This window comes from Aptenodytes patagonicus, chromosome 20, assembly GCF_965638725.1.
Source record: "Aptenodytes patagonicus chromosome 20, bAptPat1.pri.cur, whole genome shotgun sequence".
Taxonomy (NCBI): domain Eukaryota; kingdom Metazoa; phylum Chordata; class Aves; order Sphenisciformes; family Spheniscidae; genus Aptenodytes; species Aptenodytes patagonicus.
In genome coordinates, this window is record NC_134968.1 from 6,112,402 (window position 1) to 6,138,912 (window position 26,511).

General features: G+C 56.9%; 3 protein-coding genes across 3 annotated transcripts; all 3 read right to left on the reverse strand.

Annotated features, from left to right (window-relative positions):
* Positions 1-7,763: 7,763 nt before the first annotated feature.
* On the reverse strand, positions 7,764-8,892 carry LOC143169348 (feather keratin 1-like). Its single transcript, XM_076356674.1, has 2 exons — positions 8,874-8,892; positions 7,764-8,522 (listed from the first exon to the last, which is right to left on the reverse strand). The coding sequence occupies exon 2, from the start codon at positions 8,499-8,501 to the stop codon at positions 8,196-8,198; it is 306 nt and encodes a 101-aa protein (XP_076212789.1). The 5' UTR covers positions 8,502-8,522; positions 8,874-8,892; the 3' UTR covers positions 7,764-8,195.
* Positions 8,893-18,727: 9,835 nt separating this feature from the next.
* LOC143169349 (feather keratin 1-like) lies at positions 18,728-19,862 on the reverse strand. The gene is made up of 2 exons (XM_076356675.1): positions 19,844-19,862; positions 18,728-19,486 (listed from the first exon to the last, which is right to left on the reverse strand). Exon 2 carries the CDS (start codon positions 19,463-19,465, stop codon positions 19,160-19,162), a length of 306 nt encoding a protein of 101 aa, XP_076212790.1. The 5' UTR covers positions 19,466-19,486; positions 19,844-19,862; the 3' UTR covers positions 18,728-19,159.
* A 4,354-nt stretch (positions 19,863-24,216) lies between these two features.
* On the reverse strand, positions 24,217-25,341 carry LOC143169353 (feather keratin 1-like). Its single transcript, XM_076356681.1, has 2 exons — positions 25,324-25,341; positions 24,217-24,975 (listed from the first exon to the last, which is right to left on the reverse strand). Exon 2 carries the CDS (start codon positions 24,952-24,954, stop codon positions 24,649-24,651), a length of 306 nt encoding a protein of 101 aa, XP_076212796.1. The 5' UTR covers positions 24,955-24,975; positions 25,324-25,341; the 3' UTR covers positions 24,217-24,648.
* Between the last annotated feature and the right edge of the window lie 1,170 nt (positions 25,342-26,511).

The window sequence follows — 26,511 nt, forward strand, 5'->3', positions numbered from 1 at the left end:
CTCCTAGCAGCATCCCAACATGCCTAGGAATTATTTCCAAATTCCTCCTTTGCAGCTCATCCCTCCTTCCACCTCCCGGATGCTGCCTTTTGACGTTGCTGCTCTTGCCTTGAGTAGCCCACTTAGCCAAAGCCGGACTGCTGAGACGTCTGTTTGATTTCCTGAGTGTTGGGCTGGACCCTTCTTGCTCTTCGACCGTGAGGTGCCTAAGGCGCTGCCAGCTTTCCTGAGCTCTTTTGAGCTTCACAGCTGCCTCCATGGCATCCTGCCTACCAGCTGCCCGACTAGGCTGAAGTCAGCGTGCCTGAAGCCCAGGGCTGTACTCTGCTACTTGCTTTCCTCCCTGCCATCAGGTCTTGAACACCAGTGTTTCTCAGGTGTGACAACCAAGGCTGCCCTTCATTCCAGTGCTCCCAGCCAGTTCTTCCTTCTTAGGGGCAGCTGTGCAGCACCCCTCTTTTGCCCATGACAGAATCGCAGGATCCTTGAGGTTGGCAGGGACCTCTGGAGATCGTCTAGTCCAACCGTCCCTGCTCAAAGCGCGGTCAGCCTTTGGAGGATGCTCAGGGCCAAGTCCTGTCAAGCTCTGGATACCTACAAGGATGGATAATCCACAACCTGTCCGTGGCAACCCCAGCTGGCACTTGAGCACCCTCACACTAACAAAGTCTTTTCTTATGTTTTTGTGGAATTTCCCGTGTTTCAATATGTGCCTATTACCTCTTGGCCCTTCACTGGATGGGGCTCAGGAGAGTCTGGCTCTACGTTCTTGACTCTCTCCCATCAGCTCTTTTGCCCATCGCTAAGAACTTAGGGGGCCTTCTCTCCTCCAGGGTGAAGAACACCACCTCTCACAGCCCCTCCTGCCTCAGGGGCTCCAGTCGCTTCATGGGCTCCGTGGCCCTTTGCTGGACTCGCACCAGTACGGCCATGCCTCTGTCATACTGGAGAGCCGTGAACTGGACACTCTTTGTGGCAGCTGTGGTCTCAGCAGTGCTGAGCCAAGAAGAGGGATCAAATTTACAAGCTCGAGAAGTGGGCCCATGTGAACCTCATGAGGTTCAACAAGGCCAAGTGCAAGGTCCTGCACCTGGGTCGGGGCAACCCCCGGTATCAATACTGGCTGGGGGATGAAGGGATTGAGAGCAGCCCTGCCGAGAAGGACTTGGGGGTACTGGTGAATGAAAAGCTGGACGTGAGCCGGCAATAGGTGCTCGCAGCCCAGAAAGCCAACCCCATCCTGGGCTGCATAAAAAGAAGCGTGTCCAGCAGGTCGAGGGAGGTGATTCTCCGCTTCTAGTCCACTCTCGTTAGACCCCAGCTGGAGTACTGCATCCCGCTCTAGAGTCCGCAGCACAAGAAGGACATGGACCTGTTGGAGTGGGTCCAGAGAAGGGCTACAAAAATGATCAGAGGGATGGAACTCATCTCCTGTGAGGACAGGCTGAGCGAGTTGGGGTTGTTCAGCCTGGAGAAGAGAAGGCTCCGGGGAGACCTTGCTGCAGCCTTTCAGTACTTAAAGGGGGCTTATAAGGAAGTCGGAGAGGGACCTTTTATCAAGGTCTGTAGTGACAGGAAAAGGAGCAACAGTTTTAAACTCAAATAGGGTAGATGTAGATTGGACATAAGGAAGAAATTTCTTGCGATGAGGGTGATGAGACACTGCAAAAAGTTGCCCAGAGACTGATGGGATGTCCCTTCATTGGAAGTGTTCAAGGTCAGGGTTGACGGAACTTTGAGTAACATGATCTAGTGACAGATGTCCCTGCCCACGGCAGGAGGGTTGGACTAGATGATCTTTAAAGGTCTCTTCCAACCCAAACCATTCTATGATTCTATGATAGCATGGTTCTATGATAAGGCATCCCTCTGCACCGTGTTCCTCCCTTTGAGAATGCTATGGTTAGGATGGGTTCTCCTGGCCTCTCCCGGGAAGCTAGTGCCTGTGTCTTGTCAATACCACATTCCCTCCCGACTGCTTGCATCACAGTGTCGAGCTCACTGAGGAGAAAGGAAAGGTGTACACAGCAAAGTGGACGGTAGTGACTGAACAAGGTAGCGTAACTCTATCCCGACCCAAATCGGCAGAGAAACTTAGAAACCATAGGGTCACTCAATGCATGACTAAGCACACTCAATGCAACAATTGTGTTGACAATCACTGCATGACTGTCCCCAGCAACCCCCTCCCAGAACCACCCCTGAGCAACACCTCTCCCCCTGGGCATCTTAGGAGAGCATCTTCAGGGGAGAGGATGACACAGAGGCATGGGCTGGGATGCAGCAGAACTTTAATGAGTCAAAAGAGGGAAACGAGGCCGCTCTGAGTTGGAGTCCCTAGTGCGGGGAGCACCAGGGGCAGAAAGGAGTCCGCGCCCCACGGCTGTGGCGGAGGTCCCGCCAGGTGTCCATCTGCCTGCCCCACAGAGGGAGCAGGGCCAGCAGGTCCTCCCTAGGCTGGCTTTGTGGGGCTCACAGCCCAGGGCAGCACAAGAGAACCAGGACGCAAGAGGGAAAGGAGAGAGTGGAAGAGGGGAAAGGCAGGCATGGGCCGTGCTTTCTGAGGACCAAGGCTGGCCCCGTCCTTTTGCAAGGGGTGCTGGGGTTGCTCGGCCCCTCTGAAAGCAGCAAGCCGATGGTCCGTCCCCAGTCCGGTACCGTCTTGTGGGTCCCTGGGGGCCTTCCCCAGGGCCATCGCCAGCAGCTTTAGCAGGGGAGGCACCTCCTGCCGCAGTAGCCGCTGCCGAGGCCGGAGAGGCCAAAACCTCCGGAGGAGATGGGCACTCCCTGAGAGCTGAGGATGCTGCCAACGGCAGCGGAGGAGGAGGATCCCACGGCGGTGTTCTGCGGGAAGGAGCTGAGGATGGGGCCGGGCAGGGTCACCACCACGGGGGAGGGCTGGATGACGACGGTGGAGTCCTGGCACTGCTTGACACAGGGCTCATTGCAGCTGTTGGCCAGCGGGGTCGGGCCACAGGGCTGGCATGGCAGGCACGGGTTGTAGCAGGACATGTCTTGTGGCTGGAGGTGCAGCTGGGAGAGAGGGCAGGGGATAATAAAGCACGAGGGGTAGTTGGAGTGCAGCCCGTCAGCCCACCATGAGGGAGACCCTTTCCCTCAGCCCAGAGGAGCCCCACCAAGAGCGACAAAGCCCAGGGAGGTCCTGACCTAGCCCATAGCTCAGGAGACACCCCAGCCAAGCTCCAACCTCTCTCCACGCCACACCTTCTTCTCCCTTCCCTCTCCCGTGGCAACCAGACTCAAGACCCAGCATAGGACAAAGAGACAGGTATGTGCTGAGAAATCGCAGAGGAGGAGGAGGAGGAGGAGGAGGAGGAGGAGGAGGAGGAGGAGGAGGAGGAGGAAGACAAGAAATGGCTGCAAACTCACGTTGTTCCCAAGGAGATGAAGGCGAGAGGAGTGGGTGAGAGAATGAGGAGAAGGGCCCGCTTTTATACGGCTCCTGCACCGCCCCAGGCCCACAGTCACTGCAGGCGGGCAGTAATTTTCCAGCAGACTCACCTCCAAAGCAAAATAGCCTACCTAATGGCACTGGTTGTGTTTTGGTTTCCATCAGTGCTGCCATTTCATTTCCTCATTTTTGACATGACCATTACGCCACAGAGGCTCTTTTGAAGTATTGGGATGAGAGGCCCAAGGTTTTTCCTGAGCAAGATCGTGTCAGTATGGGCAGAAGATGTGACCCCAAGTGCTAGACGTGGCTGTGCAGACAGAGAATATGGGTCTGGGGAAATCTGGTGAGGTTGTTTACAACTCCCTGGAAAGAAAGACGGGCATGTCTTCCCACCAGTGCAGTCCTCTCCTGGGTGCCCAAAGGCTCCTGTGGCTTGAGGACATGCCGCATCCTTCTCCCACCCTGACCGCCTCCCTGCTCGCTCCAGCAGTCACTGATCATTGCCTCTATAGGCAGGTGGGCTGCGGTGCTGGTTTCAAATGCCTTCGCCCAAGGAAAGCCTCTCCTTGCTGGAGACATTTGCTGGTTTCTTTGGCAAAGTCGTCCCCTCTCATGGCAGTCTCTGGGGGTCCCCAGCCAGTGCCGTCAGCAGGCTTGCGGAAGGAGAACGTTGCCTTCCCAAAACCTCTGATTCCTCAACAAGCCCCGTGGAGTCGTGTCCCTCCTCACTACGTGAGGGGTGTGTTGGGGCTCAGGACTGCGCCTTGTTCCTCCCACTCTCCTCGCACCACCGCACACTTTGGCCACACGCTTTGGACGCTGACCTGCAGGACACACAATAGCCTGGCCTGGAGCTCTGTACTCGGGTACAGCCCAGTGCTCAGAGCTCGATTTCACCGGTCAGGGATGGAGCTGCCCTAGCCGCAGGGGAATTCAGCCCTGCGTGGGACACGGGCCTGCAGACAGCACCCACTCCTGGCTTGGCCTCGTGCCAAAAGGCTGACACACGGCCAATCCAAAATTAGAGTGTGACTCGCCATGGGTAGGGAGAGTCTATCCCAGAAAGCTTGCCTTGCTCTCCTGGGACGCGTCCCAGCTGCCTCCGTGTCTGCAAGGCAGGGAAGCGCATCACCTCCTTGATGTAGTCTGAGAGCTGGTTTTGTATCTGACCATGTCCCCTCCCTGAGCATCCCCAGGCACGTGGCGCTGCAGGGTCCTGCCAGCCCTCGCTCGCTGGGGAGCTGCGGGAAGCCTCCTTGCTTTCCCAGTGGTGCTGGGTTGTGCTCCAAGCTGAGGAGGCCTTTGGGGCGTGGTAAAGAAGGCATGCTGAAGCACGGATGCCAGGAGAAGACATATCGCCTGGGACCCAGGGATGAGTCCCAACCAGTGGGGAGATGTTTTCTGCAACCCTTTCTTTCCACCCATTCAGCATTCAGGAGAGCTCCTCACCGCAGCCCGGTCTCTTTGGCCGGGAAGATGAGGCCTGTGCGTCTGTTCCCTTCCACCCTCCATGCCTCTCCCCAAGGCTGACCCTTCCCCCGCAGGCAGATCTACCCAGATGAGGTTCAAGGGCTCTAAGATCGTAGCATAGTTCAGTCCCCCGTCCGTACTGATGCAAGAGGTTCCTCCCTTCCAGCTGCAGGACTCGCCATTTGTCATTCCTGAATGCCACGGGGCTCCTGTGGCCCAGTCCGCCAGCAGGTCGAGGTCTCCCTTGACAGCAGCCCTGCCCTGGAGCACATCAGCTGGCTTGTACGGGTTGACTTTTCTCAGGCAGTCCTTGATTTGATGCCCACCCACTGCTGGGAGGGCTCCCCCTCCTTCCTTCAACTCTTTCAGAGGGCACAGCAGCCTGGGAGACCTTGTGGGTGAAGACTGAGAGAGAGAAGGCGTTGGCTGCCCCCAGCCTGCTCTCTGTCCACTTTCAGGAAATCAGCCGCCCTAGCCAGCAGTGGGCCCACATTTTCCTCCATCAGCCTTCAGCTACTCTTGTAGGGGTGGATGTTGCTCCTGATGCTTGTTGCCTGTTGCTCTTGATGCCCCTTGAAGACTCCAGGCAGGCTGAGCTTTGGCTCTCCTAGCAGCATCCCAACATGCCTAGGAATTATTTCCAAATTCCTCCTTTGCAGCTCATCCCTCCTTCCACCTCCCGGATGCTGCCTTTTGACGTTGCTGCTCTTGCCTTGAGTAGCCCACTTAGCCAAAGCCGGACTGCTGAGACGTCTGTTTGATTTCCTGAGTGTTGGGCTGGACCCTTCTTGCTCTTCGACCGTGAGGTGCCTAAGGCGCTGCCAGCTTTCCTGAGCTCTTTTGAGCTTCACAGCTGCCTCCATGGCATCCTGCCTACCAGCTGCCCGACTAGGCTGAAGTCAGCGTGCCTGAAGCCCAGGGCTGTACTCTGCTACTTGCTTTCCTCCCTGCCATCAGGTCTTGAACACCAGTGTTTCTCAGGTGTGACAACCAAGGCTGCCCTTCATTCCAGTGCTCCCAGCCAGTTCTTCCTTCTTAGGGGCAGCTGTGCAGCACCCCTCTTTTGCCCATGACAGAATCGCAGGATCCTTGAGGTTGGCAGGGACCTCTGGAGATCGTCTAGTCCAACCGTCCCTGCTCAAAGCGCGGTCAGCCTTTGGAGGATGCTCAGGGCCAAGTCCTGTCAAGCTCTGGATACCTACAAGGATGGAGAATCCACAACCTGTCCGTGGCAACCCCAGCTGGCACTTGAGCACCCTCACACTAACAAAGTCTTTTCTTATGTTTTTGTGGAATTTCCCGTGTTTCAATATGTGCCTATTACCTCTTGGCCCTTCACTGGATGGGGCTCAGGAGAGTCTGGCTCTACGTTCTTGACTCTCTCCCATCAGCTCTTTTGCCCATCGCTAAGAACTTAGGGGGCCTTCTCTCCTCCAGGGTGAAGAACACCACCTCTCACAGCCCCTCCTGCCTCAGGGGCTCCAGTCGCTTCATGGGCTCCGTGGCCCTTTGCTGGACTCGCACCAGTATGGCCATGCCTCTGTCATACTGGAGAGCCGTGAACTGGACACTCTTTGTGGCAGCTGTGGTCTCAGCAGTGCTGAGCCAAGAAGAGGGATCAAATTTACAAGCTCGAGAAGTGGGCCCATGTGAACCTCATGAGGTTCAACAAGGCCAAGTGCAAGGTCCTGCACCTGGGTCGGGGCAACCCCCGGTATCAATACTGGCTGGGGGATGAAGGGATTGAGAGCAGCCCTGCCGAGAAGGACTTGGGGGTACTGGTGAATGAAAAGCTGGACGTGAGCCGGCAATAGGTGCTCGCAGCCCAGAAAGCCAACCCCATCCTGGGCTGCATAAAAAGAAGCGTGTCCAGCAGGTCGAGGGAGGTGATTCTCCGCTTCTAGTCCACTCTCGTTAGACCCCACCTGGAGTACTGCATCCCGCTCTAGAGTCCGCAGCACAAGAAGGACATGGACCTGTTGGAGTGGGTCCAGAGAAGGGCTACAAAAATGATCAGAGGGATGGAACTCATCTCCTGTGAGGACAGGCTGAGCGAGTTGGGGTTGTTCAGCCTGGAGAAGAGAAGGCTCCGGGGAGACCTTGCTGCAGCCTTTCAGTACTTAAAGGGGGCTTATAAGGAAGTCGGAGAGGGACCTTTTATCAAGGTCTGTAGTGACAGGAAAAGGAGCAACAGTTTTAAACTCAAATAGGGTAGATGTAGATTGGACATAAGGAAGAAATTTCTTGCGATGAGGGTGATGAGACACTGCAAAAAGTTGCCCAGAGACTGATGGGATGTCCCTTCATTGGAAGTGTTCAAGGTCAGGGTTGACGGAACTTTGAGTAACATGATCTAGTGACAGATGTCCCTGCCCACGGCAGGAGGGTTGGACTAGATGATCTTTAAAGGTCTCTTCCAACCCAAACCATTCTATGATTCTATGATAGCATGGTTCTATGATAAGGCATCCCTCTGCACCGTGTTCCTCCCTTTGAGAATGCTATGGTTAGGATGGGTTCTCCTGGCCTCTCCCGGGAAGCTAGTGCCTGTGTCTTGTCAATACCACATTCCCTCCCGACTGCTTGCATCACAGTGTCGAGCTCACTGAGGAGAAAGGAAAGGTGTACACAGCAAAGTGGACGGTAGTGACTGAACAAGGTAGCGTAACTCTATCCCGACCCAAATCGGCAGAGAAACTTAGAAACCATAGGGTCACTCAATGCATGACTAAGCACACTCAATGCAACAATTGTGTTGACAATCACTGCATGACTGTCCCCAGCAACCCCCTCCCAGAACCACCCCTGAGCAACACCTCTCCCCCTGGGCATCTTAGGAGAGCATCTTCAGGGGAGAGGATGACACAGAGGCATGGGCTGGGATGCAGCAGAACTTTAATGAGTCAAAAGAGGGAAACGAGGCCGCTCTGAGTTGGAGTCCCTAGTGCGGGGAGCACCAGGGGCAGAAAGGAGTCCGCGCCCCACGGCTGTGGCGGAGGTCCCGCCAGGTGTCCATCTGCCTGCCCCACAGAGGGAGCAGGGCCAGCAGGTCCTCCCTAGGCTGGCTTTGTGGGGCTCACAGCCCAGGGCAGCACAAGAGAACCAGGACGCAAGAGGGAAAGGAGAGAGTGGAAGAGGGGAAAGGCAGGCATGGGCCGTGCTTTCTGAGGACCAAGGCTGGCCCCGTCCTTTTGCAAGGGGTGCTGGGGTTGCTCGGCCCCTCTGAAAGCAGCAAGCCGATGGTCCGTCCCCAGTCCGGTACCGTCTTGTGGGTCCCTGGGGGCCTTCCCCAGGGCCATCGCCAGCAGCTTTAGCAGGGGAGGCACCTCCTGCCGCAGTAGCCGCTGCCGAGGCCGGAGAGGCCAAAACCTCCGGAGGAGATGGGCACTCCCTGAGAGCTGAGGATGCTGCCAACGGCAGCGGAGGAGGAGGATCCCACGGCGGTGTTCTGCGGGAAGGAGCTGAGGATGGGGCCGGGCAGGGTCACCACCACGGGGGAGGGCTGGATGACGACGGTGGAGTCCTGGCACTGCTTGACACAGGGCTCATTGCAGCTGTTGGCCAGCGGGGTCGGGCCACAGGGCTGGCATGGCAGGCACGGGTTGTAGCAGGCCATGTCTTGTGGCTGGAGGTGCAGCTGGGAGAGAGGGCAGGGGATAATAAAGCACGAGGGGTAGTTGGAGTGCAGCCCGTCAGCCCACCATGAGGGAGACCCTTTCCCTCAGCCCAGAGGAGCCCCACCAAGAGCGACAAAGCCCAGGGAGGTCCTGACCTAGCCCATAGCTCAGGAGACACCCCAGCCAAGCTCCAACCTCTCTCCACGCCACACCTTCTTCTCCCTTCCCTCTCCCGTGGCAACCAGACTCAAGACCCAGCATAGGACAAAGAGACAGGTATGTGCTGAGAAATCGCAGAGGAGGAGGAGGAGGAGGAGGAGGAGGAGGAGGAGGAGGAGGAGGAGGAAGACAAGAAATGGCTGCAAACTCACGTTGTTCCCAAGGAGATGAAGGCGAGAGGAGTGGGTGAGAGAATGAGGAGAAGGGCCCGCTTTTATACGGCTCCTGCACCGCCCCAGGCCCACAGTCACTGCAGGCGGGCAGTAATTTTCCAGCAGACTCACCTCCAAAGCAAAATAGCCTACCTAATGGCACTGGTTGTGTTTTGGTTTCCATCAGTGCTGCCATTTCATTTCCTCATTTTTGACATGACCATTACGCCACAGAGGCTCTTTTGAAGTATTGGGATGAGAGGCCCAAGGTTTTTCCTGAGCAAGATCGTGTCAGTATGGGCAGAAGATGTGACCCCAAGTGCTAGACGTGGCTGTGCAGACAGAGAATATGGGTCTGGGGAAATCTGGTGAGGTTGTTTACAACTCCCTGGAAAGAAAGACGGGCATGTCTTCCCACCAGTGCAGTCCTCTCCTGGGTGCCCAAAGGCTCCTGTGGCTTGAGGACATGCCGCATCCTTCTCCCACCCTGACCGCCTCCCTGCTCGCTCCAGCAGTCACTGATCATTGCCTCTATAGGCAGGTGGGCTGCGGTGCTGGTTTCAAATGCCTTCGCCCAAGGAAAGCCTCTCCTTGCTGGAGACATTTGCTGGTTTCTTTGGCAAAGTCGTCCCCTCTCATGGCAGTCTCTGGGGGTCCCCAGCCAGTGCCGTCAGCAGGCTTGCGGAAGGAGAACGTTGCCTTCCCAAAACCTCTGATTCCTCAACAAGCCCCGTGGAGTCGTGTCCCTCCTCACTACGTGAGGGGTGTGTTGGGGCTCAGGACTGCGCCTTGTTCCTCCCACTCTCCTCGCACCACCGCACACTTTGGCCACACGCTTTGGACGCTGACCTGCAGGACACACAATAGCCTGGCCTGGAGCTCTGTACTCGGGTACAGCCCAGTGCTCAGAGCTCGATTTCACCGGTCAGGGATGGAGCTGCCCTAGCCGCAGGGGAATTCAGCCCTGCGTGGGACACGGGCCTGCAGACAGCACCCACTCCTGGCTTGGCCTCGTGCCAAAAGGCTGACACACGGCCAATCCAAAATTAGAGTGTGACTCGCCATGGGTAGGGAGAGTCTATCCCAGAAAGCTTGCCTTGCTCTCCTGGGACGCGTCCCAGCTGCCTCCGTGTCTGCAAGGCAGGGAAGCGCATCACCTCCTTGATGTAGTCTGAGAGCTGGTTTTGTATCTGACCACGTCCCCTCCCTGAGCATCCCCAGGCACGTGGCGCTGCAGGGTCCTGCCAGCCCTCGCTCGCTGGGGAGCTGCGGGAAGCCTCCTTGCTTTCCCAGTGGTGCTGGGTTGTGCTCCAAGCTGAGGAGGCCTTTGGGGCGTGGTAAAGAAGGCATGCTGAAGCACGGATGCCAGGAGAAGACATATCGCCTGGGACCCAGGGATGAGTCCCAACCAGTGGGGAGATGTTTTCTGCAACCCTTTCTTTCCACCCATTCAGCATTCAGGAGAGCTCCTCACCGCAGCCCGGTCTCTTTGGCCGGGAAGATGAGGCCTGTGCGTCTGTTCCCTTCCACCCTCCATGCCTCTCCCCAAGGCTGACCCTTCCCCCGCAGGCAGATCTACCCAGATGAGGTTCAAGGGCTCTAAGATCGTAGCATAGTTCAGTCCCCCGTCCGTACTGATGCAAGAGGTTCCTCCCTTCCAGCTGCAGGACTCGCCATTTGTCATTCCTGAATGCCACGGGGCTCCTGTGGCCCAGTCCGCCAGCAGGTCGAGGTCTCCCTTGACAGCAGCCCTGCCCTGGAGCACATCAGCTGGCTTGTACGGGTTGACTTTTCTCAGGCAGTCCTTGATTTGATGCCCACCCACTGCTGGGAGGGCTCCCCCTCCTTCCTTCAACTCTTTCAGAGGGCACAGCAGCCTGGGAGACCTTGTGGGTGAAGACTGAGAGAGAGAAGGCGTTGGCTGCCCCCAGCCTGCTCTCTGTCCACTTTCAGGAAATCAGCCGCCCTAGCCAGCAGTGGGCCCACATTTTCCTCCATCAGCCTTCAGCTACTCTTGTAGGGGTGGATGTTGCTCCTGATGCTTGTTGCCTGTTGCTCTTGATGCCCCTTGAAGACTCCAGGCAGGCTGAGCTTTGGCTCTCCTAGCAGCATCCCAACATGCCTAGGAATTATTTCCAAATTCCTCCTTTGCAGCTCATCCCTCCTTCCACCTCCCGGATGCTGCCTTTTGACGTTGCTGCTCTTGCCTTGAGTAGCCCACTTAGCCAAAGCCGGACTGCTGAGACGTCTGTTTGATTTCCTGAGTGTTGGGCTGGACCCTTCTTGCTCTTCGACCGTGAGGTGCCTAAGGCGCTGCCAGCTTTCCTGAGCTCTTTTGAGCTTCACAGCTGCCTCCATGGCATCCTGCCTACCAGCTGCCCGACTAGGCTGAAGTCAGCGTGCCTGAAGCCCAGGGCTGTACTCTGCTACTTGCTTTCCTCCCTGCCATCAGGTCTTGAACACCAGTGTTTCTCAGGTGTGACAACCAAGGCTGCCCTTCATTCCAGTGCTCCCAGCCAGTTCTTCCTTCTTAGGGGCAGCTGTGCAGCACCCCTCTTTTGCCCATGACAGAATCGCAGGATCCTTGAGGTTGGCAGGGACCTCTGGAGATCGTCTAGTCCAACCGTCCCTGCTCAAAGCGCGGTCAGCCTTTGGAGGATGCTCAGGGCCAAGTCCTGTCAAGCTCTGGATACCTACAAGGATGGAGAATCCACAACCTGTCCGTGGCAACCCCGGCTGGCACTTGAGCACCCTCACACTAACAAAGTCTTTTCTTATGTTTTTGTGGAATTTCCCGTGTTTCAATATGTGCCTATTACCTCTTGGCCCTTCACTGGATGGGGCTCAGGAGAGTCTGGCTCTACGTTCTTGACTCTCTCCCATCAGCTCTTTTGCCCATCGCTAAGAACTTAGGGGGCCTTCTCTCCTCCAGGGTGAAGAACACCACCTCTCACAGCCCCTCCTGCCTCAGGGGCTCCAGTCGCTTCATGGGCTCCGTGGCCCTTTGCTGGACTCGCACCAGTACGGCCATGCCTCTGTCATACTGGAGAGCCGTGAACTGGACACTCTTTGTGGCAGCTGTGGTCTCAGCAGTGCTGAGCCAAGAAGAGGGATCAAATTTACAAGCTCGAGAAGTGGGCCCATGTGAACCTCATGAGGTTCAACAAGGCCAAGTGCAAGGTCCTGCACCTGGGTCGGGGCAACCCCCGGTATCAATACTGGCTGGGGGATGAAGGGATTGAGAGCAGCCCTGCCGAGAAGGACTTGGGGGTACTGGTGAATGAAAAGCTGGACATGAGCCGGCAATAGGTGCTCGCAGCCCAGAAAGCCAACCCCATCCTGGGCTGCATAAAAAGAAGCGTGTCCAGCAGGTCGAGGGAGGTGATTCTCCGCTTCTAGTCCACTCTCGTTAGACCCCAGCTGGAGTACTGCATCCCGCTCTAGAGTCCGCAGCACAAGAAGGACATGGACCTGTTGGAGTGGGTCCAGAGAAGGGCTACAAAAATGATCAGAGGGATGGAACTCATCTCCTGTGAGGACAGGCTGAGCGAGTTGGGGTTGTTCAGCCTGGAGAAGAGAAGGCTCCGGGGAGACCTTGCTGCAGCCTTTCAGTACTTAAAGGGGGCTTATAAGGAAGTCGGAGAGGGACCTTTTATCAAGGTCTGTAGTGACAGGAAAAGGAGCAACAGTTTTAAACTCAAATAGGGTAGATGTAGATTGGACATAAGGAAGAAATTTCTTGCGATGAGGGTGATGAGACACTGCAAAAAGTTGCCCAGAGACTGATGGGATGTCCCTTCATTGGAAGTGTTCAAGGTCAGGGTTGACGGAACTTTGAGTAACATGATCTAGTGACAGATGTCCCTGCCCACGGCAGGAGGGTTGGACTAGATGATCTTTAAAGGTCTCTTCCAACCCAAACCATTCTATGATTCTATGATAGCATGGTTCTATGATAAGGCATCCCTCTGCACCGTGTTCCTCCCTTTGAGAATGCTATGGTTAGGATGGGTTCTCCTGGCCTCTCCCGGGAAGCTAGTGCCTGTGTCTTGTCAATACCACATTCCCTCCCGACTGCTTGCATCACAGTGTCGAGCTCACTGAGGAGAAAGGAAAGGTGTACACAGCAAAGTGGACGGTAGTGACTGAACAAGGTAGCGTAACTCTATCCCGACCCAAATCGGCAGAGAAACTTAGAAACCATAGGGTCACTCAATGCATGACTAAGCACACTCAATGCAACAATTGTGTTGACAATCACTGCACGACTGTCCCCAGCAACCCCCTCCCAGAACCACCCCTGAGCAACACCTCTCCCCCTGGGCATCTTAGGAGAGCATCTTCAGGGGAGAGGATGACACAGAGGCATGGGCTGGGATGCAGCAGAACTTTAATGAGTCAAAAGAGGGAAACGAGGCCGCTCTGAGTTGGAGTCCCTAGTGCGGGGAGCACCAGGGGCAGAAAGGAGTCCGCGCCCCACGGCTGTGGCGGAGGTCCCGCCAGGTGTCCATCTGCCTGCCCCACAGAGGGAGCAGGGCCAGCAGGTCCTCCCTAGGCTGGCTTTGTGGGGCTCACAGCCCAGGGCAGCACAAGAGAACCAGGACGCAAGAGGGAAAGGAGAGAGTGGAAGAGGGGAAAGGCAGGCATGGGCCGTGCTTTCTGAGGACCAAGGCTGGCCCCGTCCTTTTGCAAGGGGTGCTGGGGTTGCTCGGCCCCTCTGAAAGCAGCAAGCCGATGGTCCGTCCCCAGTCCGGTACCGTCTTGTGGGTCCCTGGGGGCCTTCCCCAGGGCCATCGCCAGCAGCTTTAGCAGGGGAGGCACCTCCTGCCGCAGTAGCCGCTGCCGAGGCCGGAGAGGCCAAAACCTCCGGAGGAGATGGGCACTCCCTGAGAGCTGAGGATGCTGCCAACGGCAGCGGAGGAGGAGGATCCCACGGCGGTGTTCTGCGGGAAGGAGCTGAGGATGGGGCCGGGCAGGGTCACCACCACGGGGGAGGGCTGGATGACGACGGTGGAGTCCTGGCACTGCTTGACACAGGGCTCATTGCAGCTGTTGGCCAGCGGGGTCGGGCCACAGGGCTGGCATGGCAGGCACGGGTTGTAGCAGGCCATGTCTTGTGGCTGGAGGTGCAGCTGGGAGAGAGGGCAGGGGATAATAAAGCACGAGGGGTAGTTGGAGTGCAGCCCGTCAGCCCACCATGAGGGAGACCCTTTCCCTCAGCCCAGAGGAGCCCCACCAAGAGCGACAAAGCCCAGGGAGGTCCTGACCTAGCCCATAGCTCAGGAGACACCCCAGCCAAGCTCCAACCTCTCTCCACGCCACACCTTCTTCTCCCTTCCCTCTCCCGTGGCAACCAGACTCAAGACCCAGCATAGGACAAAGAGACAGGTATGTGCTGAGAAATCGCAGAGGAGGAGGAGGGAGGAGGAGGAGGAGGAGGAGGAGGAGGAGGAGGAAGACAAGAAATGGCTGCAAACTCACGTTGTTCCCAAGGAGATGAAGGCGAGAGGAGTGGGTGAGAGAATGAGGAGAAGGGCCCGCTTTTATACGGCTCCTGCACCGCCCCAGGCCCACAGTCACTGCAGGCGGGCAGTAATTTTCCAGCAGACTCACCTCCAAAGCAAAATATGCTACCTAATGGCACTGGTTGTGTTTTGGTTTCCATCAGTGCTGCCATTTCATTTCCTCATTTTTGACATGACCATTACGCCACAGAGGCTCTTTTGAAGTATTGGGATGAGAGGCCCAAGGTTTTTCCTGAGCAAGATCGTGTCAGTATGGGCAGAAGATGTGACCCCAAGTGCTAGACGTGGCTGTGCAGACAGAGAATATGGGTCTGGGGAAATCTGGTGAGGTTGTTTACAACTCCCTGGAAAGAAAGACGGGCATGTCTTCCCACCAGTGCAGTCCTCTCCTGGGTGCCCAAAGGCTCCTGTGGCTTGAGGACATGCCGCATCCTTCTCCCACCCTGACCGCCTCCCTGCTCGCTCCAGCAGTCACTGATCATTGCCTCTATAGGCAGGTGGGCTGCGGTGCTGGTTTCAAATGCCTTCGCCCAAGGAAAGCCTCTCCTTGCTGGAGACATTTGCTGGTTTCTTTGGCAAAGTCGTCCCCTCTCATGGCAGTCTCTGGGGGTCCCCAGCCAGTGCCGTCAGCAGGCTTGCGGAAGGAGAACGTTGCCTTCCCAAAACCTCTGATTCCTCAACAAGCCCCGTGGAGTCGTGTCCCTCCTCACTACGTGAGGGGTGTGTTGGGGCTCAGGACTGCACCTTGTTCCTCCCACTCTCCTCGCACCACCGCACACTTTGGCCACACGCTTTGGACGCTGACCTGCAGGACACACAATAGCCTGGCCTGGAGCTCTGTACTCGGGTACAGCCCAGTGCTCAGAGCTCGATTTCACCGGTCAGGGATGGAGCTGCCCTAGCCGCAGGGGAATTCAGCCCTGCGTGGGACACGGGCCTGCAGACAGCACCCACTCCTGGCTTGGCCTCGTGCCAAAAGGCTGACACACGGCCAATCCAAAATTAGAGTGTGACTCGCCATGGGTAGGGAGAGTCTATCCCAGAAAGCTTGCCTTGCTCTCCTGGGACGCGTCCCAGCTGCCTCCGTGTCTGCAAGGCAGGGAAGCGCATCACCTCCTTGATGTAGTCTGAGAGCTGGTTTTGTATCTGACCACGTCCCCTCCCTGAGCATCCCCAGGCACGTGGCGCTGCAGGGTCCTGCCAGCCCTCGCTCGCTGGGGAGCTGCGGGAAGCCTCCTTGCTTTCCCAGTGGTGCTGGGTTGTGCTCCAAGCTGAGGAGGCCTTTGGGGCGTGGTAAAGAAGGCATGCTGAAGCACGGATGCCAGGAGAAGACATATCGCCTGGGACCCAGGGATGAGTCCCAACCAGTGGGGAGATGTTTTCTGCAACCCTTTCTTTCCACCCATTCAGCATTCAGGAGAGCTCCTCACCGCAGCCCGGTCTCTTTGGCCGGGAAGATGAGGCCTGTGCGTCTGTTCCCTTCCACCCTCCATGCCTCTCCCCAAGGCTGACCCTTCCCCCGCAGGCAGATCTACCCAGATGAGGTTCAAGGGCTCTAAGATCGTAGCATAGTTCAGTCCCCCGTCCGTACTGATGCAAGAGGTTCCTCCCTTCCAGCTGCAGGACTCGCCATTTGTCATTCCTGAATGCCACGGGGCTCCTGTGGCCCAGTCCGCCAGCAGGTCGAGGTCTCCCTTGACAGCAGCCCTGCCCTGGAGCACATCAGCTGGCTTGTACGGGTTGACTTTTCTCAGGCAGTCCTTGATTTGATGCCCACCCACTGCTGGGAGGGCTCCCCCTCCTTCCTTCAACTCTTTCAGAGGGCACAGCAGCCTGGGAGACCTTGTGGGTGAAGACTGAGAGAGAGAAGGCGTTGGCTGCCCCCAGCCTGCTCTCTGTCCACTTTCAGGAAATCAGCCGCCCTAGCCAGCAGTGGGCCCACATTTTCCTCCATCAGCCTTCAGCTACTCTTGTAGGGGTGGATGTTGCTCCTGATGCTTGTTGCCTGTTGCTCTTGATGCCCCTTGAAGACTCCAGGCAGGCTGAGCTTTGGCTCTCCTAGCAGCATCCCAACATGCCTAGGAATTATTTCCAAATTCCTCCTTTGCAGCTCATCCCTCCTTCCACCTCCCGGATGCTGCCTTTTGATGTTGCTGCTCTTGCCTTGAGTAGCCCACTTAGCCAAAGCCGGACTGCTGAGACGTCTGTTTGATTTCCTGAGTGTTGGGCTGGACCCTTCTTGCTCTTCGACCGTGAGGTGCCTAAGGCGCTGCCAGCTTTCCTGAGCTCTTTTGAGCTTCACAGCTGCCTCCATGGCATCCTGCCTACCAGCTGCCCGACTAGGCTGAAGTCAGCGTGCCTGAAGCCCAGGGCTGTACTCTGCTACTTGCTTTCCTCCCTGCCATCAGGTCTTGAACACCAGTGTTTCTCAGGTGTGACAACCAAGGCTGCCCTTCATTCCAGTGCTCCCAGCCAGTTCTTCCTTCTTAGGGGCAGCTGTGCAGCACCCCTCTTTTGCCCATGACAGAATCGCAGGATCCTTGAGGTTGGCAGGGACCTCTGGAGATCGTCTAGTCCAACCGTCCCTGCTCAAAGCGCGGTCAGCCTTTGGAGGATGCTCAGGGCCAAGTCCTGTCAAGCTCTGGATACCTACAAGGATGGAGAATCCACAACCTGTCCGTGGCAACCCCGGCTGGCACTTGAGCACCCTCACACTAACAAAGTCTTTTCTTATGTTTTTGTGGAATTTCCCGTGTTTCAATATGTGCCTATTACCTCTTGGCCCTTCACTGGATGGGGCTCAGGAGAGTCTGGCTCTACGTTCTTGACTCTCTCCCATCAGCTCTTTTGCCCATCGCTAAGAACTTAGGGGGCCTTCTCTCCTCCAGGGTGAAGAACACCACCTCTCACAGCCCCTCCTGCCTCAGGGGCTCCAGTCGCTTCATGGGCTCCGTGGCCCTTTGCTGGACTCGCACCAGTACGGCCATGCCTCTGTCATACTGGAGAGCCGTGAACTGGACACTCTTTGTGGCAGCTGTGGTCTCAGCAGTGCTGAGCCAAGAAGAGGGATCAAATTTACAAGCTCGAGAAGTGGGCCCATGTGAACCTCATGAGGTTCAACAAGGCCAAGTGCAAGGTCCTGCACCTGGGTCGGGGCAACCCCCGGTATCAATACTGGCTGGGGGATGAAGGGATTGAGAGCAGCCCTGCCGAGAAGGACTTGGGGGTACTGGTGAATGAAAAGCTGGACATGAGCCGGCAATAGGTGCTCGCAGCCCAGAAAGCCAACCCCATCCTGGGCTGCATAAAAAGAAGCGTGTCCAGCAGGTCGAGGGAGGTGATTCTCCGCTTCTAGTCCACTCTCGTTAGACCCCAGCTGGAGTACTGCATCCCGCTCTAGAGTCCGCAGCACAAGAAGGACATGGACCTGTTGGAGTGGGTCCAGAGAAGGGCTACAAAAATGATCAGAGGGATGGAACTCATCTCCTGTGAGGACAGGCTGAGCGAGTTGGGGTTGTTCAGCCTGGAGAAGAGAAGGCTCCGGGGAGACCTTGCTGCAGCCTTTCAGTACTTAAAGGGGGCTTATAAGGAAGTCGGAGAGGGACCTTTTATCAAGGTCTGTAGTGACAGGAAAAGGAGCAACAGTTTTAAACTCAAATAGGGTAGATGTAGATTGGACATAAGGAAGAAATTTCTTGCGATGAGGGTGATGAGACACTGCAAAAAGTTGCCCAGAGACTGATGGGATGTCCCTTCATTGGAAGTGTTCAAGGTCAGGGTTGACGGAACTTTGAGTAACATGATCTAGTGACAGATGTCCCTGCCCACGGCAGGAGGGTTGGACTAGATGATCTTTAAAGGTCTCTTCCAACCCAAACCATTCTATGATTCTATGATAGCATGGTTCTATGATAAGGCATCCCTCTGCACCGTGTTCCTCCCTTTGAGAATGCTATGGTTAGGATGGGTTCTCCTGGCCTCTCCCGGGAAGCTAGTGCCTGTGTCTTGTCAATACCACATTCCCTCCCGACTGCTTGCATCACAGTGTCGAGCTCACTGAGGAGAAAGGAAAGGTGTACACAGCAAAGTGGACGGTAGTGACTGAACAAGGTAGCGTAACTCTATCCCGACCCAAATCGGCAGAGAAACTTAGAAACCATAGGGTCACTCAATGCATGACTAAGCACACTCAATGCAACAATTGTGTTGACAATCACTGCATGACTGTCCCCAGCAACCCCCTCCCAGAACCACCCCTGAGCAACACCTCTCCCCCTGGGCATCTTAGGAGAGCATCTTCAGGGGAGAGGATGACACAGAGGCATGGGCTGGGATGCAGCAGAACTTTAATGAGTCAAAAGAGGGAAACGAGGCCGCTCTGAGTTGGAGTCCCTAGTGCGGGGAGCACCAGGGGCAGAAAGGAGTCCGCGCCCCACGGCTGTGGCGGAGGTCCCGCCAGGTGTCCATCTGCCTGCCCCACAGAGGGAGCAGGGCCAGCAGGTCCTCCCTAGGCTGGCTTTGTGGGGCTCACAGCCCAGGGCAGCACAAGAGAACCAGGACGCAAGAGGGAAAGGAGAGAGTGGAAGAGGGGAAAGGCAGGCATGGGCCGTGCTTTCTGAGGACCAAGGCTGGCCCCGTCCTTTTGCAAGGGGTGCTGGGGTTGCTCGGCCCCTCTGAAAGCAGCAAGCCGATGGTCCGTCCCCAGTCCGGTACCGTCTTGTGGGTCCCTGGGGGCCTTCCCCAGGGCCATCGCCAGCAGCTTTAGCAGGGGAGGCACCTCCTGCCGCAGTAGCCGCTGCCGAGGCCGGAGAGGCCAAAACCTCCGGAGGAGATGGGCACTCCCTGAGAGCTGAGGATGCTGCCAACGGCAGCGGAGGAGGAGGATCCCACGGCGGTGTTCTGCGGGAAGGAGCTGAGGATGGGGCCGGGCAGGGTCACCACCACGGGGGAGGGCTGGATGACGACGGTGGAGTCCTGGCACTGCTTGACACAGGGCTCATTGCAGCTGTTGGCCAGCGGGGTCGGGCCACAGGGCTGGCATGGCAGGCACGGGTTGTAGCAGGCCATGTCTTGTGGCTGGAGGTGCAGCTGGGAGAGAGGGCAGGGGATAATAAAGCACGAGGGGTAGTTGGAGTGCAGCCCGTCAGCCCACCATGAGGGAGACCCTTTCCCTCAGCCCAGAGGAGCCCCACCAAGAGCGACAAAGCCCAGGGAGGTCCTGACCTAGCCCATAGCTCAGGAGACACCCCAGCCAAGCTCCAACCTCTCTCCACGCCACACCTTCTTCTCCCTTCCCTCTCCCGTGGCAACCAGACTCAAGACCCAGCATAGGACAAAGAGACAGGTATGTGCTGAGAAATCGCAGAGGAGGAGGAGGAGGAGGAGGAGGAGGAGGAGGAGGAGGAGGAGGAGGAGGAGGAAGACAAGAAATGGCTGCAAACTCACGTTGTTCCCAAGGAGATGAAGGCGAGAGGAGTGGGTGAGAGAATGAGGAGAAGGGCCCGCTTTTATACGGCTCCTGCACCGCCCCAGGCCCACAGTCACTGCAGGCGGGCAGTAATTTTCCAGCAGACTCACCTCCAAAGCAAAATAGCCTACCTAATGGCACTGGTTGTGTTTTGGTTTCCATCAGTGCTGCCATTTCATTTCCTCATTTTTGACATGACCATTACGCCACAGAGGCTCTTTTGAAGTATTGGGATGAGAGGCCCAAGGTTTTTCCTGAGCAAGATCGTGTCAGTATGGGCAGAAGATGTGACCCCAAGTGCTAGACGTGGCTGTGCAGACAGAGAATATGGGTCTGGGGAAATCTGGTGAGGTTGTTTACAACTCCCTGGAAAGAAAGACGGGCATGTCTTCCCACCAGTGCAGTCCTCTCCTGGGTGCCCAAAGGCTCCTGTGGCTTGAGGACATGCCGCATCCTTCTCCCACCCTGACCGCCTCCCTGCTCGCTCCAGCAGTCACTGATCATTGCCTCTATAGGCAGGTGGGCTGCGGTGCTGGTTTCAAATGCCTTCGCCCAAGGAAAGCCTCTCCTTGCTGGAGACATTTGCTGGTTTCTTTGGCAAAGTCGTCCCCTCTCATGGCAGTCTCTGGGGGTCCCCAGCCAGTGCCGTCAGCAGGCTTGCGGAAGGAGAACGTTGCCTTCCCAAAACCTCTGATTCCTCAACAAGCCCCGTGGAGTCGTGTCCCTCCTCACTACGTGAGGGGTGTGTTGGGGCTCAGGACTGCGCCTTGTTCCTCCCACTCTCCTCGCACCACCGCACACTTTGGCCACACGCTTTGGACGCTGACCTGCAGGACACACAATAGCCTGGCCTGGAGCTCTGTACTCGGGTACAGCCCAGTGCTCAGAGCTCGATTTCACCGGTCAGGGATGGAGCTGCCCTAGCCGCAGGGGAATTCAGCCCTGCGTGGGACACGGGCCTGCAGACAGCACCCACTCCTGGCTTGGCCTCGTGCCAAAAGGCTGACACACGGCCAATCCAAAATTAGAGTGTGACTCGCCATGGGTAGGGAGAGTCTATCCCAGAAAGCTTGCCTTGCTCTCCTGGGACGCGTCCCAGCTGCCTCCGTGTCTGCAAGGCAGGGAAGCGCATCACCTCCTTGATGTAGTCTGAGAGCTGGTTTTGTATCTGACCACGTCCCCTCCCTGAGCATCCCCAGGCACGTGGCGCTGCAGGGTCCTGCCAGCCCTCGCTCGCTGGGGAGCTGCGGGAAGCCTCCTTGCTTTCCCAGTGGTGCTGGGTTGTGCTCCAAGCTGAGGAGGCCTTTGGGGCGTGGTAAAGAAGGCATGCTGAAGCACGGATGCCAGGAGAAGACATATCGCCTGGGACCCAGGGATGAGTCCCAACCAGTGGGGAGATGTTTTCTGCAACCCTTTCTTTCCACCCATTCAGCATTCAGGAGAGCTCCTCACCGCAGCCCGGTCTCTTTGGCCGGGAAGATGAGGCCTGTGCGTCTGTTCCCTTCCACCCTCCATGCCTCTCCCCAAGGCTGACCCTTCCCCCGCAGGCAGATCTACCCAGATGAGGTTCAAGGGCTCTAAGATCGTAGCATAGTTCAGTCCCCCGTCCGTACTGATGCAAGAGGTTCCTCCCTTCCAGCTGCAGGACTCGCCATTTGTCATTCCTGAATGCCACGGGGCTCCTGTGGCCCAGTCCGCCAGCAGGTCGAGGTCTCCCTTGACAGCAGCCCTGCCCTGGAGCACATCAGCTGGCTTGTACGGGTTGACTTTTCTCAGGCAGTCCTTGATTTGATGCCCACCCACTGCTGGGAGGGCTCCCCCTCCTTCCTTCAACTCTTTCAGAGGGCACAGCAGCCTGGGAGACCTTGTGGGTGAAGACTGAGAGAGAGAAGGCGTTGGCTGCCCCCAGCCTGCTCTCTGTCCACTTTCAGGAAATCAGCCGCCCTAGCCAGCAGTGGGCCCACATTTTCCTCCATCAGCCTTCAGCTACTCTTGTAGGGGTGGATGTTGCTCCTGATGCTTGTTGCCTGTTGCTCTTGATGCCCCTTGAAGACTCCAGGCAGGCTGAGCTTTGGCTCTCCTAGCAGCATCCCAACATGCCTAGGAATTATTTCCAAATTCCTCCTTTGCAGCTCATCCCTCCTTCCACCTCCCGGATGCTGCCTTTTGACGTTGCTGCTCTTGCCTTGAGTAGCCCACTTAGCCAAAGCCGGACTGCTGAGACGTCTGTTTGATTTCCTGAGTGTTGGGCTGGACCCTTCTTGCTCTTCGACCGTGAGGTGCCTAAGGCGCTGCCAGCTTTCCTGAGCTCTTTTGAGCTTCACAGCTGCCTCCATGGCATCCTGCCTACCAGCTGCCCGACTAGGCTGAAGTCAGCGTGCCTGAAGCCCAGGGCTGTACTCTGCTACTTGCTTTCCTCCCTGCCATCAGGTCTTGAACACCAGTGTTTCTCAGGTGTGACAACCAAGGCTGCCCTTCATTCCAGTGCTCCCAGCCAGTTCTTCCTTCTTAGGGGCAGCTGTGCAGCACCCCTCTTTTGCCCATGACAGAATCGCAGGATCCTTGAGGTTGGCAGGGACCTCTGGAGATCGTCTAGTCCAACCGTCCCTGCTCAAAGCGCGGTCAGCCTTTGGAGGATGCTCAGGGCCAAGTCCTGTCAAGCTCTGGATACCTACAAGGATGGAGAATCCACAACCTGTCCGTGGCAACCCCGGCTGGCACTTGAGCACCCTCACACTAACAAAGTCTTTTCTTATGTTTTTGTGGAATTTCCCGTGTTTCAATATGTGCCTATTACCTCTTGGCCCTTCACTGGATGGGGCTCAGGAGAGTCTGGCTCTACGTTCTTGACTCTCTCCCATCAGCTCTTTTGCCCATCGCTAAGAACTTAGGGGGCCTTCTCTCCTCCAGGGTGAAGAACACCACCTCTCACAGCCCCTCCTGCCTCAGGGGCTCCAGTCGCTTCATGGGCTCCGTGGCCCTTTGCTGGACTCGCACCAGTACGGCCATGCCTCTGTCATACTGGAGAGCCGTGAACTGGACACTCTTTGTGGCAGCTGTGGTCTCAGCAGTGCTGAGCCAAGAAGAGGGATCAAATTTACAAGCTCGAGAAGTGGGCCCATGTGAACCTCATGAGGTTCAACAAGGCCAAGTGCAAGGTCCTGCACCTGGGTCGGGGCAACCCCCGGTATCAATACTGGCTGGGGGATGAAGGGATTGAGAGCAGCCCTGCCGAGAAGGACTTGGGGGTACTGGTGAATGAAAAGCTGGACATGAGCCGGCAATAGGTGCTCGCAGCCCAGAAAGCCAACCCCATCCTGGGCTGCATAAAAAGAAGCGTGTCCAGCAGGTCGAGGGAGGTGATTCTCCGCTTCTAGTCCACTCTCGTTAGACCCCAGCTGGAGTACTGCATCCCGCTCTAGAGTCCGCAGCACAAGAAGGACATGGACCTGTTGGAGTGGGTCCAGAGAAGGGCTACAAAAATGATCAGAGGGATGGAACTCATCTCCTGTGAGGACAGGCTGAGCGAGTTGGGGTTGTTCAGCCTGGAGAAGAGAAGGCTCCGGGGAGACCTTGCTGCAGCCTTTCAGTACTTAAAGGGGGCTTATAAGGAAGTCGGAGAGGGACCTTTTATCAAGGTCTGTAGTGACAGGAAAAGGAGCAACAGTTTTAAACTCAAATAGGGTAGATGTAGATTGGACATAAGGAAGAAATTTCTTGCGATGAGGGTGATGAGACACTGCAAAAAATTGCCCAGAGACTGATGGGATGTCCCTTCACTGGAAGTGTTCAAGGTCAGGGTTGACGGAACTTTGAGTAACATGATCTAGTGACAGATGTCCCTGCCCACGGCAGGAGGGTTGGACTAGATGATCTTTAAAGGTCTCTTCCAACCCAAACCATTCTATGATTCTATGATAGCATGGTTCTATGATAAGGCATCCCTCTGCACCGTGTTCCTCCCTTTGAGAATGCTATGGTTAGGATGGGTTCTCCTGGCCTCTCCCGGGAAGCTAGTGCCTGTGTCTTGTCAATACCACATTCCCTCCCGACTGCTTGCATCACAGTGTCGAGCTCACTGAGGAGAAAGGAAAGGTGTACACAGCAAAGTGGACGGTAGTGACTGAACAAGGTAGCGTAACTCTATCCCGACCCAAATTGGCAGAGAAACTTAGAAACCATAGGGTCACTCAATGCATGACTAAGCACACTCAATGCAACAATTGTGTTGACAATCACTGCATGACTGTCCCCAGCAACCCCCTCCCAGAACCACCCCTGAGCAACACCTCTCCCCCTGGGCATCTTAGGAGAGCATCTTCAGGGGAGAGGATGACACAGAGGCATGGGCTGGGATGCAGCAGAACTTTAATGAGTCAAAAGAGGGAAACGAGGCCGCTCTGAGTTGGAGTCCCTAGTGCGGGGAGCACCAGGGGCAGAAAGGAGTCCGCGCCCCACGGCTGTGGCGGAGGTCCCGCCAGGTGTCCATCTGCCTGCCCCACAGAGGGAGCAGGGCCAGCAGGTCCTCCCTAGGCTGGCTTTGTGGGGCTCACAGCCCAGGGCAGCACAAGAGAACCAGGACGCAAGAGGGAAAGGAGAGAGTGGAAGAGGGGAAAGGCAGGCATGGGCCGTGCTTTCTGAGGACCAAGGCTGGCCCCGTCCTTTTGCAAGGGGTGCTGGGGTTGCTCGGCCCCTCTGAAAGCAGCAAGCCGATGGTCCGTCCCCAGTCTGGTACCGTCTTGTGGGTCCCTGGGGGCCTTCCCCAGGGCCATCGCCAGCAGCTTTAGCAGGGGAGGCACCTCCTGCCGCAGTAGCCGCTGCCGAGGCCGGAGAGGCCAAAACCTCCGGAGGAGATGGGCACTCCCTGAGAGCTGAGGATGCTGCCAACGGCAGCGGAGGAGGAGGATCCCACGGCGGTGTTCTGCGGGAAGGAGCTGAGGATGGGGCCGGGCAGGGTCACCACCACGGGGGAGGGCTGGATGACGACGGTGGAGTCCTGGCACTGCTTGACACAGGGCTCATTGCAGCTGTTGGCCAGCGGGGTCGGGCCACAGGGCTGGCATGGCAGGCACGGGTTGTAGCAGGACATGTCTTGTGGCTGGAGGTGCAGCTGGGAGAGAGGGCAGGGGATAATAAAGCACGAGGGGTAGTTGGAGTGCAGCCCGTCAGCCCACCATGAGGGAGACCCTTTCCCTCAGCCCAGAGGAGCCCCACCAAGAGCGACAAAGCCCAGGGAGGTCCTGACCTAGCCCATAGCTCAGGAGACACCCCAGCCAAGCTCCAACCTCTCTCCACGCCACACCTTCTTCTCCCTTCCCTCTCCCATGGCAACCAGACTCAAGACCCAGCATAGGACAAAGAGACAGGTATGTGCTGAGAAATCGCAGAGGAGGAGGAGGAGGAGGAGGAGGAGGAGGAGGAGGAGGAGGAGGAAGACAAGAAATGGCTGCAAACTCACGTTGTTCCCAAGGAGATGAAGGCGAGAGGAGTGGGTGAGAGAATGAGGAGAAGGGCCCGCTTTTATACGGCTCCTGCACCGCCCCAGGCCCACAGTCACTGCAGGCGGGCAGTAATTTTCCAGCAGACTCACCTCCAAAGCAAAATAGCCTACCTAATGGCACTGGTTGTGTTTTGGTTTCCATCAGTGCTGCCATTTCATTTCCTCATTTTTGACATGACCATTACGCCACAGAGGCTCTTTTGAAGTATTGGGATGAGAGGCCCAAGGTTTTTCCTGAGCAAGATCGTGTCAGTATGGGCAGAAGATGTGACCCCAAGTGCTAGACGTGGCTGTGCAGACAGAGAATATGGGTCTGGGGAAATCTGGTGAGGTTGTTTACAACTCCCTGGAAAGAAAGACGGGCATGTCTTCCCACCAGTGCAGTCCTCTCCTGGGTGCCCAAAGGCTCCTGTGGCTTGAGGACATGCCGCATCCTTCTCCCACCCTGACCGCCTCCCTGCTCGCTCCAGCAGTCACTGATCATTGCCTCTATAGGCAGGTGGGTTGCGGTGCTGGTTTCAAATGCCTTCGCCCAAGGAAAGCCTCTCCTTGCTGGAGACATTTGCTGGTTTCTTTGGCAAAGTCGTCCCCTCTCATGGCAGTCTCTGGGGGTCCCCAGCCAGTGCCGTCAGCAGGCTTGCGGAAGGAGAACGTTGCCTTCCTAAAACCTCTGATTCCTCAACAAGCCCCATGGAGTCGTGTCCCTCCTCACTACGTGAGGGGTGTGTTGGGGCTCGGGACAGCGCCTTGTTCCTCCCACTCTCCTCGCACCACCGCACACTTTGGCCACACGCTTTGGACGCTGACCTGCAGGACACACAATAGCCTGGCCTGGAGCTCTGTACTCGGGTACAGCCCAGTGCTCAGAGCTCGATTTCACCGGTCAGGGATGGAGCTGCCCTAGCCGCAGGGGAATTCAGCCCTGCGTGGGACACGGGCCTGCAGACAGCACCCACTCCTGGCTTGGCCTCGTGCCAAAAGGCTGACACACGGCCAATCCAAAATTAGAGTGTGACTCGCCATGGGTAGGGAGAGTCTATCCCAGAAAGCTTGCCTTGCTCTCCTGGGACGCGTCCCAGCTGCCTCCGTGTCTGCAAGGCAGGGAAGTGCATCACCTCCTTGATGTAGTCTGAGAGCTGGTTTTGT